At 40.4% G+C, this 13816-nt stretch overlaps 1 protein-coding gene across 1 annotated transcript in view; it reads right to left on the reverse strand.

Moving 5' to 3' along the window:
• SMU1 (SMU1 DNA replication regulator and spliceosomal factor) overlaps positions 1–13816 on the reverse strand; it is a 30263-nt gene that overhangs the window by 10772 nt on the left and 5675 nt on the right. Inside the window, exons 3-10 of the mRNA XM_089675579.1 lie at positions 11674–11826; positions 10320–10430; positions 9821–9949; positions 9459–9578; positions 8441–8557; positions 5974–6101; positions 5001–5127; positions 408–575 (exon numbers count right to left, since the gene is read on the reverse strand). Of these exons, the coding sequence (XP_089531705.1) occupies positions 408–575; positions 5001–5127; positions 5974–6101; positions 8441–8557; positions 9459–9578; positions 9821–9949; positions 10320–10430; positions 11674–11826 (1053 nt within the window). The remainder of the gene's footprint in view (positions 1–407; positions 576–5000; positions 5128–5973; positions 6102–8440; positions 8558–9458; positions 9579–9820; positions 9950–10319; positions 10431–11673; positions 11827–13816) is intronic.

A 13816-nucleotide genomic window follows, 5' to 3' on the forward strand; every position in this document is an offset into this window, starting at 1 on the left:
ATACCTTTTCAGGGTAAAGATACCGTTGTTAACAACAAGTAAAAAACGTATCAATAACTGATGTAATGAGAATCAAGCATAATAATTAAGTGATTAAAACATACCACTCAGTGGTTCCCTATTAGGGATATGCAATACTAATTAGGTGATATCTGTGTACAAAAGTGCAAAAATAATCCACAGCACTCAGTGTTAATAACCATAAAAATGCAGTGATAATAGTGTCCACATAATTAAGTGTTTATCACACGATTGGGAAAAAACACGCTTATGCTCCTCTTGCCAGTGCGGGTGACAGGTGAGAATCCTATGTGGCTATCTCACCTTCCCCCTGCGACCCACAGGGGCCAAAATGCCTTGCGGATCACCTCTGGATCCTAAGTAATGTGCGATCACATGATACTTACTTGTCCTTGCATATTCATAATCACAACTGTGTTCGAGCGATTACACACCACAAAGTGCTCTGGATTTTTCGGCAAGAGAATGACACTGTTGACTGTAATGTCTGTTCCGGCAGTGCTTCCAAGGGACTTAAAGGTATTGACACACTCTGTGGTCTTCATATTCCACATCTTTGTTAAAAAGAAGAAAACATACATGATAATTATGTCTGAATGGCATTTCACAATTGAAGAACCCTAAAGCAAGTTAAAATGACTGTGATTTGTAATTAAACATCACACACTTATCCCAGTGGCAAAAAAGGGGCTGATTCACACCTGTGGTTTTCTGCACTACAAACAATTGTTTTCTATGCGCAAAACTGTGCTGAATTATTTAGTATAACTGTAATTTTTGCCACTCAGCTCCATACATGAACACATGTTCAGAAAAGTGTCCTGTAAATGAAAAATAAAAAAAAAATCCTCCCACCTGTCACAACACCAACAAAACGATCTGCCTGCAGTCCCACTGACCCACATAGAACATTGCCCGGATGTTGTCCAAATATAAACAAAATTATGGCACCACACTCCTTGTGTTTGCATTCAGGCCACATTGGGGTAATGGCGAGTGCAGGTCAGCCAGATCATATCATAGATGGGTGTCATGGCAGGCAGTACATTGCTGGATCCTTATTTTTTTTCCTTTTTTTAAAACCACTTGAGCTCTGGAAGGTTTTACCCAATTTGGCACTACGCTACTTTAACTGGCAATTGCACGGTCATGCAACACTGTAACCAAACAAAATGTATATAATTTTTTTTCACATAAACAGAGTTTTCTGGTGGTGTTTAATCATCACTGTTTTTTTTTTTTATTATATAAACAATAAAAGACTGACAATTCTGGGGAAAATATTTTCTGTAATAGCACATACAGTGGGGAAAAAAGTATTTAGTCAGCCACCAATTGTGCAAGTTCTCCCACTTAAAAAGATGAGAGAGGCCTGTAATTGGCATGATAGGTAGACCTCAACTATGAGAGACAAAATGAGAAAAAAAAATCCAGACAATCACATTGGCTGATTTGGAAAGAATTTATTTGCAAATTACGGTGGAAAATAAGTATTTGGTCACCTACAAACAAGCAAGATTTCTGGCTCTCACAGACCTGTACCTTCTTCTTTAAGAGGCTCCTCTGTCCTGCACTCATTACCTGTATCAATGGCACCTGTTTGAACTTGTTATCAGTATAAAAGACACCTGTCCACAACCTCAAACAGTCACACTGCAAACTCCACTATGGTGAAGACCAAAGAGCTGTCGAAGGACACCAGAAACAAAATTGTAGACCTGCACCAGGCTGGGAAGCCTGAATCTGCAATAGGCAAGCAGCTTGGTGTGAACAAATCAACTGTGGGAGCAATAATTAGAAAATGGAAGACATACAAGAGCACTGATAATCTCCCTCGATCTGGGGCTCCACGCAAGATCTCACCCCGTGGGGTCAAAATGATCACAAGAACGGTGAGCAAAAATCCCAGGACCACATGGGGGGACCTAGTGAATGACCTGCAGAGAGCTGGGACCAACGTAACAAAGGCTACCATCAGTAACACACTACGCCGCCAGGTACTCAGATCCTGCAGTGCCAGACGTGTCCCGCTGCTTAAGCCAGTACATGTCCGGGCCCGTCTGAAGTTTGCTAGAGAGCATTTGGATGATCCAGAAGAGGATTGGGAGAATGTCATATGGTCAGATGAAACCAAAAAAGAACTGTTTGGTAGAAACACAACTCGTCGTGTTTGGAGGAGAGAGCATGCTGAGTTGCATCCAAAGAACACCATACCTACTGTGAAGCATGGGGGTGGCAACATCATGCTTTGGGGCTGTTTCTCCACAAAGGGACCAGGACGACTGATCCATGTACAGGACAGAATGAATGGGGCCATGTATTGTGAGATTTTGAGTGCAAACCTCCTTCCATCAGCAAGGGCATTGAAGATGAAACATGGCTGGGTCTTCCAACATGACAATGATCCCAAACATACCGCCCGAGCAACGAAGGAGTGGCTTCGTAAGAAGCATTTCAAAGGTCCTGGAGTGGCCTAGTCAGTCTCCAGATCTCAACCCCATAGAAAACCTTTGGAGGGAGTTGAAAGTCCGTGTTGCCCAGCGACAGCCCCAAAACATCACTGCTCTAGAGGAGATCTGCATGGAGGATTGGGCCAACATACCAGCAACAGTGTGTGCCAACCTTGTGAAGACTTACAGGAAACGTTTGACCTCTGTCATTGCCAACAAAGGATATATAACAAAGTATTGAGATGAACTTTTCATATTGACCAAATACTTATTTTCCAACATAATTTGCAAATAAATTCTTTCCAAATCAGCCAATGTGATTGTCTGGATTTTTTTTCTCATTTTGTCTCTCATAGTTGAGGTCTACCTATGATGCCAATTACAGGCATCTCTCATCTTTTTAAGTGGGAGAACTTGCACAATTGGTGGCTGACTAAATACTTTTTTGCCCCACTGTATTACACTATACTGGCGGTGATCAGCAACTTATAGTGGGACTGTGATAGTGTGGATGAAAATCTGGTGCTAGCCAACGCTGACTGGTACACCAAGTGACTGACACTGACATCAATAGTGACACTAATACAGTGATCACTGCTAATACTGTACACAGTCACTGACTGTATTATTGACACTGAAAGAGAAGGGGTCAACATCTAGGAGCAGTCAAAGGGATAACTGTGTGCCTAAGAAGTGTAATGTGTGAGATATGTGCTTCTTTGCCTGCTTTTCCTCCCTGCTTTACAGGAATAAGAAACAGCCAAATCACTATCTGTGTATAGAGCCCTGTGTTGTTTGTAAACACAAAGCTCTGTCCTGTGACTGGACACAGCTGTTCAGCAGGTCCCAGCCATAAATCAGTGGCCAGAACTTGCTGACAAAATCCTGCTGTATCCAACCGCAGGGGGCGCTTGAGACCCAAACCTCAAAGCAGGCTCGCTACGTTTATTTAGATTGCTGAGCCTGCAGCTGCTGCCTTGTTACATTAAATCTACTGTGACCAGGCAGCAAGTGATTAGGGGGAATTTTAGTCTTTTCTAATAAAAGAATATTTTAACAATGACTGTGCCTTATTCGAATATGACTTTTTCTAAGGTAGCATTGTGTTTATTTACATTCTACATTGTTTTTGTGTATTACTAACTGGGGTACTATGTACCACTTACTTGTTCACATAGTGAAATAAATAAAAGTCAGCAGCTACAAAAACTGTAGCTGCTGACTTTTAAAATACAGACACTTACCTGTCCCTCGGTCCAGCGGTGTCCTCTCCACCGCTGGTTTCACTGGCCGTCTTCTCTTCCTGGTGCCGGCATCTTGAGTGTGGGCACCCGGCTGTGACAGCTTGAAGCTTCAAAGCCAGGTGCCCGCTGTGCATGCGCGAGAAGCTCTGCACTCTGTGAATGGTACCATAGACACTTGTCACACAGGTCACGTGTCCCAGAAGACTCCGGGGAGGGAGAGGGGGAGGACAGCTTCCGCTTCCGATCCCCTAAGGTACCAATCCTTAATAGGGAGCGGGGGACAAAGCCTTAAAGAGGAACTATCCCTTTGAGTGGAGCTCCGCTTTAAAGGGGCTTCCATATTCTGATAAACCCCTTGCCTACAGACCCCCCCCCCCCCAATGCTTGGGGGAGGAGAAAGTACTTAAAATGCACATGTGGACCAATGTAAAATGCATAAAAAAAACCTATGTAAACTCATGTGTCTGTGTGTCAAACCTGCATGTTTTTTTTCAATCAGTTTGTATGCATGTATGGTGTGAATGAGCTCTAAAGCATTATAAAGTTACACTATAAAGGTATTTGTCCAATGTATTTCTGAACAGTTTCAACCATGGTTCTGTACAAAGTAATACATATAACATGGATAGAGCTTACAAGTCAATACATAGGTTCAGTTAGTTTTACATCAACACAGACATAAAAAATTGGGAAAGAAATCCCCGTTTCTACCTTGCAACCTATTTAAATACATTTTCTAGTATACATTTTGCAGCTAACCTTAGACAAGGGAACCTTTCATGCTCTATAGAGTCTCATTTGGGGATGGATTTGCCACTGCCCAACTCCTGGGCAGGGCACAGCCTGGGTGAGGCTAACGGATGACTACTGAATAAGTCTCCATTGTTAAGCTTTCCTGCACTTTTTTGAAATTAAACAAAGTCAGACTACACAATAAATGTGTAAGCACATTTCATACCTTTCACACAAGGACCCCTGCTTTAGAATACTGCGGGCCTGTACTGTCCCATACTACACAGTATTTTCCGCAAGCAGAGCATTACAGAACCCATGTCTCACACAACTTATTTTGAATTTAATCTGGAACAACAACTCAATTAAACAAAATCTGACTGCATGCAGCATAGCTTCAAGTTCCATTCTGCATTATGTAAACAAAGTCTGACAATGGCACCTTTTCATTTCATAAGTTATGCTTTACTGGTTTATTCTGCTACAATAAGTTACCTTTTTTTTTTTACGAAACAATTTCATTTTATGATATTTAGCAGCATCATGTCCATACCTTGACTGTGCCGTCAGATGATGCACTGATGATATAGTGACCATCCTGTGTGAAGGTGGCTTCATTCACAAACGAGGAATGTCCTCTGAATTCCTTAAGTGTTTTACCAGATTTCAAGCCATGGATTCTACATAAAAGGATTTAGAAATGGCATCATAACTTACTGGCAGACAGATAAATCACATTGCAAATGAAAACAGTAAAGTCATTTAAATACAGAACAGAGTTTATATACAATCTAATCTTCAAGAAAAACGGGTTTAAAGAATGGAATCCTGCCTCCTAAAAGGTGAGACTGAAGACTTGCTTTTAAAGAAAAACTACTCATGACCAAATCTTACAATTATCTTTATATTCACTTTTAGACTAAAAGCATTATGCAAGTTTACATGTAGAGCTGCAAGTCTATTCAATACAGACACAGACTGCAACAAAACAAGTTAGAACCTCTGTCAGGATCTTATTAGGTCTGATTTTTCCCAGTGCCATTAACCGCTACACCTCATATCTTACTCTGATGTCACATGGAATGGAGGTAAAATCTCCCCCACAGTGTCATGGACAGCAATAAAATTTGGACGTATTCCTTCAACTCCATTCCATCAAGTTCCAAAATCATTACTACAAAGAAAACCTTCAATTTTACCTTCAATTTTCTCCTTACTAGAGGGGAAAACACAGGGGCGGTCCATACAGTAACCAACCACTGTGACAGCCAATTGAAGCCAATCACAATGATCAGGTGATTGGGAATTGGTAAGGAGCCGCAAAGTCAGAGTCACACCAATTTGAACAGTTCCATTGCTAGCAATAGGGTGCGACTGTTCACGCGATTTGAAACAGACAAGTCACATGACAAGTCGCACCAGTGTGAATCAAGGCTTAATAGGAGTTTGCCAAAGATGGTACTTAAAAAGAAAAAAAGTTTTGTACCAAAACAACGGAAGACAGCATACCAAAAATACTGTATTACCTGATAGTTTGGTCAAAGGAAGCACTGAGGATCTGACTGCTGTCTTTAGAGAAACTAAGGCATGTCACACCCTTGCTGTGTGCACGTTCAAACCTCCTTAAACACTGCCCACTCTGAATCTTCCACACCTGTACAAAAAAAAAAAAAAAAAGTTTTTCATGGAAAATCTTTACATCTCCTGAAGCATTAAAGTGAAATTGCACTGCATTTGAACCACAAACCAAGAACGTTATTTAATTAATTGGCAATATTCAAAGCAAACTCCCCCATCTATCCATGTCCCCATGCTTTATTTTGCTAAGAAATCATTTTTAAAAAACACCCCATTTCTGGCAGTGGCCATCCTGAGCAAGGGCAGATGATTAATGTATTATTTACTTCCTGGAATCCATCTGCCTTTAGCTAAGTCATTGGCTGAGCTGAGAACCCTCCCTCCTCTCCTGAAGACTTCTGGGATGCATGATATAATTTGCCTAGGCATGGAAAACGGGAAATAACTGAATAAAAAAAAAAAAAAAAAAAAAAAAGAAAATTTTATATATCTTCCGATTTACGAATGCTAGCTGCATAAGTATTTAAAAATTGTCCATATTGATTGAGAGTGAAGTTCTGCTTTAAGTACCGATTCACATTTGTACGGTGCAGTTTGACTGCTCCAGTTTCAGTACAAATTGAAAAGCAGTTGTTCAGCGGTTCAGGTCAGGATTTAAAGAGAAAACCGGCCTGAAATCATGTTCTCATGACATGTGCAATTCAGAAGCAGTTCTCATAGAAGTCAATACGCCTGTAATCTACAAATGAACCAAACCACTGCTCCGAAAAAGGACAGGACTCTTTTTCAATGCACACTGAATCTGCACTGCCAGTGCACTGGACATACGTGAACAGGTACCATAGAAAGCATATTATTTCACATGTCATGTAGATTGGATGCAGTTCAAACTACATCCAATCTGCACATATGTGAACCGGCACTAAGGGCCAGGTCACACTCGCTTTGGCTGCATTCTAACGGGTAGGGCAGCCCATTCATTTTAATGGACTGTCCTACCTGCAGAATGTGAGGAAAGAAGACCCGGACCACATTTTAACCACTTGCTGCCCAAGGACATCTCTGTTTGTCCTTGAGTTGCAGCGGTTATACCAGGATGATACCTGCAAGCATCATCCTGGTATTGGTTCTCTCTTTTTTTCAGGTGCCGGTTGACTTTCTTGTAAAATACTAGCGGTCAATTAGCCGCTAGATTGCTTTTACAAGCAGCAGGAGAAGACGTTGCACTGACTGACCATAGCACTGATCGGAGACCGGAACGGCTCCAATCATCTCTGTGGTCTGAGAAACTGGGACGAACATTTCATTACTTCCAGTTTTCGCTGGATGTAAACAAACCCTTACTGGTTTGAAGAAGAAAAAAAAAAAAAGCATCGGATCATACCAATCTTGGTATGATCCGAAGCTTTGAAAGGCAGAGGAGCGATATGGGGATAGACCTCAGATTTCTCAGTGAAGAGGATTTGTCGTCTATTGCCATCACAGGGCACATTTAAATTCTTTGTGGTAACAATAAAAACTATCAAACAAATAAATAAAGGGATAGTGTAAAAAAATAAAATAATAATAGAAAAAAAATAAAGCCCCCCCACCCCCACGTGCTTGTGCGCAAAGGCAAATGCACACGTCAGTCCTGCATCAGTAGGAAAACAGCGATTCCACCACACATGCGAGGTATGCATGCAAAGGTCAGATCAAGAGCAGTAATTCTAGCACAAAACCTTCTGTGTAAATCTAAAGTAATAACCCGTAAAAGCTTTTAAAACGTCGCCTATGGATAACATTTATGTAGTTTGTCACCAGTGCATGGGCGTGCGCAAATTTTAAAGCGTGACATGTTTGGTTTGTTTAATTGGTGTAACATCATCTTTTAGATTTTACCAAACAATTGTGTATTATATTTTGTTTTCTGAAACTCACTAAATTGTATTTTTTCCAAAAAAATTGTGTTTGAAAAACACTGGGCAAATATCGTGTGACATAAAAAGATTGGAACACTCACCATTTTATTCTCTAGGGCCTCAGTTTAAAAAAAAAAAATAATAATAATGTTTAGGGGTCCTAAATAGTTGAAATGATGATTTTTACATGTAGAAGTGTCAGAATAGGCTTGGGAGGCAAGTGGTTAAAATCATACCCCACGGAATCGCACGGTGCACTGACACTATGTAGTTTAGTGGGCGTTTTGCCAATGCATGGGGGTCTCATTAGGAATTAATGGCACCCCCGTACTTCTGCTAAACAGCAGTGTTTTTCTTGCGTATCGGGTGCGTGCGTTACATATTTTTGGTAAAAAAAAAAACAAAAAAAACCCCAATAAGTGTATATTGATTGGTTTCTGATCCAGTGATCCAATGCAGGAGAGCCGCTTTGCCACAGCACATCTAAGTGATACAGCTGGCAAGTGGTTATTACCTTGATTTTTCCATCCTGTGCTCCAGTAGCCAACATTTCAGTATCCCTGCTGAAGCACATGCACAACACAGCGTCATCCATCATCATGAAGTTATCTTGAGCCTGGTATTTCAAATCCTAAGAAAAAAAAAAAATAAATCATCAACACGTTGCCCACTGATACATTGGATATCTAAATATTTTTTTCAGCTTTTGTTATCAGTTTAGTATACTTCACTTATCCTTAGTCTTAGTCACACTCTGTGCTTGTGTAAAACCCCATTTTAAAAAAATTCTACAGAATAACAGAATTTGTGTACTCAAAAAATACTTTTTTTGGTTTATTGGAGAACACAGTAGACTGCTGGGTAATATGCCACAAGGTGATTAGACTCTAAGAAGCAGTTTTCAGACCCTCCTACAGGGCAGATTCTTCTGCAAAGGAAGTTGCACCATCGAGTAGCTAGTATTCAAAATGTAACTTCAGACAGCCATAACAACCATAAACTTTTACTCAGGCAACAGACTTGACAACCCAGAACTTAATGTGTACTAAGAAAAAGATTTTACAGCAAGTAAAAAAAAAATCCCCCTTTTTCACCCCAGCATCAGGGAAAAAAAACTTGCAGGCAACTACCAGTAATGTTAGCTCCAGCTGATCACACTGCCATTTGCAAGACCTTTGGGCCAAAGAAGGCTTGATGGCACCTTGTCCACACAATATCTTCATTCTTGAAATAGCATCAGCTGAGAAGGACAACCTACCTACTTAGGACACTATGTTAACTAAGGCTGTAGAAAGGAATATGCCCTTTAGAAGGGACCGATCGAACATCTGAGTGGCAGGGTGTATACCCAATGGTCTGCTGAGTTCCCCAATGAAAGCCAGCAGCTTCCATTTTTAACTACACAAATGAAAACCGTTACAGGTCATTTTCTTAGACATTTTCAGTGAAAAAGGGTGTAACAAAGTACAATGCTGCCAATACACAAATTACAACACTGTACTCTAATGAAATATTTATGTAATAGTACTTGCCTTTCTGATCTTTCCTGTAGTAAAGTTCCACACCTCAATAAACCCATCTACAGATCCTGTAACCAAATACTGACCATCAGGTGAAAAGCGTGCACATTCCACATGTGATTTCTGACCAAACTATAAAAACAAAAATGAAAGCGTGTTATAAAACTAAAAATTATAATTCAAAAAAAAAAAAAAAAAAAAAACACAGCTAATCTTTATATCATAGGCATACATTTGACAATATATACAGTATATAAGACCTGTTGCCAGTATCTATTGTGCAGGTGTGAGCATACTTCATAGGTACTCAAGGGCATGAAGGCACCAGAGCTTACAAATGACAAACAACAAAACAAATCCCTGGTCAGATTTACCTTGATATGCCTACTCAGCTGAGTGGGGAACTTCTCCTCCTCTACATCTTTCACAGCTGCTTTACCTCTAAACAAATCAATAGTCATTCCTGGGGGCAGAAGTCCCTGATGCTGCTGCCATTTTAATGCCTAAAACGGTAATGAAGATGGTGAATTTGAAGACAGGTGTACACCCTTTTAGAATACAGATAAAACAATTATTGTGAAAATTAATAAACAGAAGAATTTCAAAGGCAATGAAATATGTTCATGTACATTATAGCATAGCATTGTGCTTTCTATACAAATTCAATTTTAAAGGACAAGTGTATAATCACAACACTATATGATGAAAAAGTAAAATATCTTTCCTACAGATCCAAAGGAAAACTACAAAAGATAAATACAACACCATATAATCATATGAATGGAGATTCTTATCCTTAAATTTCATGTATTTGATTGATAAAGATCAAAAGAAAAAATGTATTGTTACTTGTTTGCATTAATTATATATTACCTGTCCCAAAAGCGCCATGAGACGTGATGGAGGCACTACACTCACTTCTCCAGCAAGGGCCTGAGCTATTGCTGCTCTTCTCTTTTCCTTGCTGCTGCCATCAGGATAAGCCTTTGGGAAGTACACAAAAATATTCACTTGTCATTTTAGGCATTAACCATTAGTCATAAAAGGTTATATTTTTAATAATATGAATCAAGCAAACCAATGAGAGCTGATTTTCCTGCATTATGTGAGCAATTTTACCTGCATAAATACATCAATTTGTATGTATGTCCACCCTGTCCTGAGAATTATACAGCTCTACCACACCACACAATTGTGTCTGGCAGGACAGGATACCTGTCTTTTCTCTGCTGCAGTTAAGTAACACTTACAGGTCTTGCTCATTCACCAGCCTGTGATCGTACAGTCAACAGAGAAAGACAGATTGTGATTGGACAGTCAATGGAGAAAGGGCAGACCAATCAACTAATCTCTCTAATACTCTGCTCTCCCCAGCACAACTGACTGGCTTTTCGTGATACTTCTTTCTCTCCTAATCTGAACTCTGCTGTTCACTGAGTATTAGGAGGTTGATATCAAGTCAAATTCAGGTAGCTAAATTGTTTGAATTTTTGAAAAATACGTCATTTGATGATACATTATTAAATAGACAGCTGAGTTGATTTGAGTCCTTTATATCAGAGTGGAGTACTGATTTAAAGAAGAACTACACCAAAAACAAATATTTACATTTTTGGAAGGTACAGGGGATTGAAGTGTCTATCATCTCTTTCTGTTAGGGAATCCAATGCTGAATTATCACCACAGCCAAGGTCAAAGTGAAAGTGTCCTTGGCTCTTGCAACAGGATTCTGGATAACCATTCAGGGTAACAGGACGCTCTTGTATGGTCATTGTTTGGCCAGCTTAAGGCCTCAAAATTAAATTTCAGTTCTGACAGATGCTAGATAAATTAGTAACCAACCAACCAACATCTTTAAGGTCTCTGCACCAGTATTTTCCATTATGCAAGAGGTGTTTTTCATTCATTTTGTATTTTGGTTTCTCATCAATATCCATCTACAGCAATTTCAACATTAACATAAAGAACACTTTATTAAATTTGAAGGGAGAGCAGGAAAGTGCACCCACTGAAGTCCGTGGGACACAGGAGGCAGAGTTGAGTTACCTCTGAGATGTAACCATCCAAACGATCCCTACTTAAAACTGCTGTAATCTTGAAAAAAATAATCAGCCCAATAAAAATGACAAAGCAAAAATCTGATTACAAAGGGTTTTCTGCTTGTCAGGACTTTGTACCATTCTTAAAATATGCCCATATAAGTCAACCTATTTTGGATCAAACATACCTCACGTGGGTCAAAATATGATCTTGCCAAGAGATTTTCCAAGTGAATGTATCTTTCAGGCTGGGTCTGTTTTAACATGATCATGGGGTCAGTTTGTCTCAGGAGAGATCTAGCGGCTCCCAATTCACGAAGTTCAATCAATTCCAATACCACCTGGAAATTGTAACATAAAAAACCATAAGACATCGCATACGTCATTACAATGTTTAACAATACGCATAAACTGAACACACATGTTGCTACCAATCAAGTACTGTGCAGTACATAAAAAAAAGGCACAAGATGAAACTGTTAAAAACTAGCCTTAAAAGTGGATATGTTTCAAACATACAATCTCATTTTAACAAGTTACTTATTTGTTAAATAAGTCTTGCCTACTGCATTAGTGTGACACGCGGTGCTTGTATCAACAGATCCAGATGCCCCATATCCAGACTAATCAGGTAAGAAGAGGGGAGTTTACACAGCTCTTATAATATGGCAGGGTCAATGTTTTGAACCCCCCCCCCCATCCATTGGGCTGCATGCAGCCGGAGCCCATCTGTAGAGATGCTGGGGTAGCAAGGTAAATGCATGTGGGGAGAGATCCCAGGGATGCTGTGAAAAATAGTTGATGGGTGAAGGGTGTGTGCTAATGAGCAGGGGTGTATTTACTGCAAGGCAAACAAGGCATTTGCCTAGGGCGGCATTTTTCGGGGTGGGGGGTGGGGGGGGGTAACACTACCCCTTGGAAAAAGGGACGGAAGAAGGGACACACGTGGCATGGGGACCTGGTGGGTTCCGAGAGATGCTGTGGGTTTCATGACGGTGTATGCACAGCACGACTCTCGTTCCTGGGGATGTGAAGGTGAGTGTCTTTCTCTGGGGGATGGTGGCTGGTGTATGGGGGGCAGTGGTTGAGGATGGCTTGGGTGGAGGGCAGGGGTGTTCTTGGTCAATGTCAGGCTCTGTTTGAGCACGGGGGGGGGGCGCCAATTTTTGTGTTGCCTAGGGCAGCACAAAACCTAAATACACCACTGCTAATGAGGTCAGTGCAGGATGTGTGTGCTAATGAGATAAGCTGGTAATATGCTCCGGGGTTCCTACTGGCTCTTCTGTCCTGTGTCTAAACTCCAGGAATTGAAAAAGCTTTCTAAGAAATTTACCAATAACTGAGTTAGGCCTTGTTCTTCAGATCAAAGACAGGGCAAGTATTTTTGCAACTGAGGTATACTGGTGCATAGGGGAGCTGGATTTTATTTAAAAAAAAAAAAAAGTGAACTTAGCCTTTAAATGGCTAAAAACCTAAAGCTTGTAAAAAGGAAAGATATACCTAAAATAAATAAATAAAATGGTTTACTTTTTACATCATACTTACCTAGGTGGATGTTGCATCTGTCCCCCGCCGGCTCCAAGTGTGAGAACTCAGTGATTACATGACAGAGTTCTCACAGCCGCTCTGAACACCGCTGTCTGCACTGCACCACCCCACCCTCCCGTGCTTACTGGAGCACTGGACTGCACATTGCTGAGAGTGCCGCTCCAGAATCTGGTGTGAATCCTGACTTTGAAAACAGGTCACAGGAGTGCAGAACGAACTGCCTGTGATCCACAGAAGTACAGTCAAAAGAGCTTTGGTTGTACCTCTCCTTTAAACATGTATAATATTTTAAAGTATATCAATTAATGATTGTTAAAAACATGTTTCTATGTGTAGTTTGTTATTATACATGTACATGGTAAAGCCATGTTTACTTGTCAGACTCCTCCTTTGCAGTATTACATAAGTTTAGTTCACTGCTCCTTCTCAGAAAGCAAGTTTGAGGTGGCTGACACATTAAGAACAGCCCAGTGTTGCAGCTAGACAAAAAAAATTAATCTCCTTTGCTGCTACGTGCTAATCTACAAACCTCAAAATTTAAATACAAGAACAAAAAATGGAAGAGCAAGACTATAAAACTGTGTGTTAGACTTAGTCATGTCTAACACGGTATATTTTATATGGAATGATAGACAAGTAGTTTAATCAAGATCATGGCAGGGGCAGCTGTGAGCTTGGTACCAACTTTAACAGCTGGCAAAGGGCTTAAGAGCCACCCAGTCACTTTTATGGGGCTCTTCAAATGCTCCAGGGAAACCAGGAAACTGCTTGCACAGTGAATGC

This window comes from Staurois parvus, unplaced genomic scaffold, assembly GCF_062004578.1.
Source record: "Staurois parvus isolate SC_StPar_1 unplaced genomic scaffold, SC_StPar_1.0 ptg000013l, whole genome shotgun sequence".
Taxonomy (NCBI): domain Eukaryota; kingdom Metazoa; phylum Chordata; class Amphibia; order Anura; family Ranidae; genus Staurois; species Staurois parvus.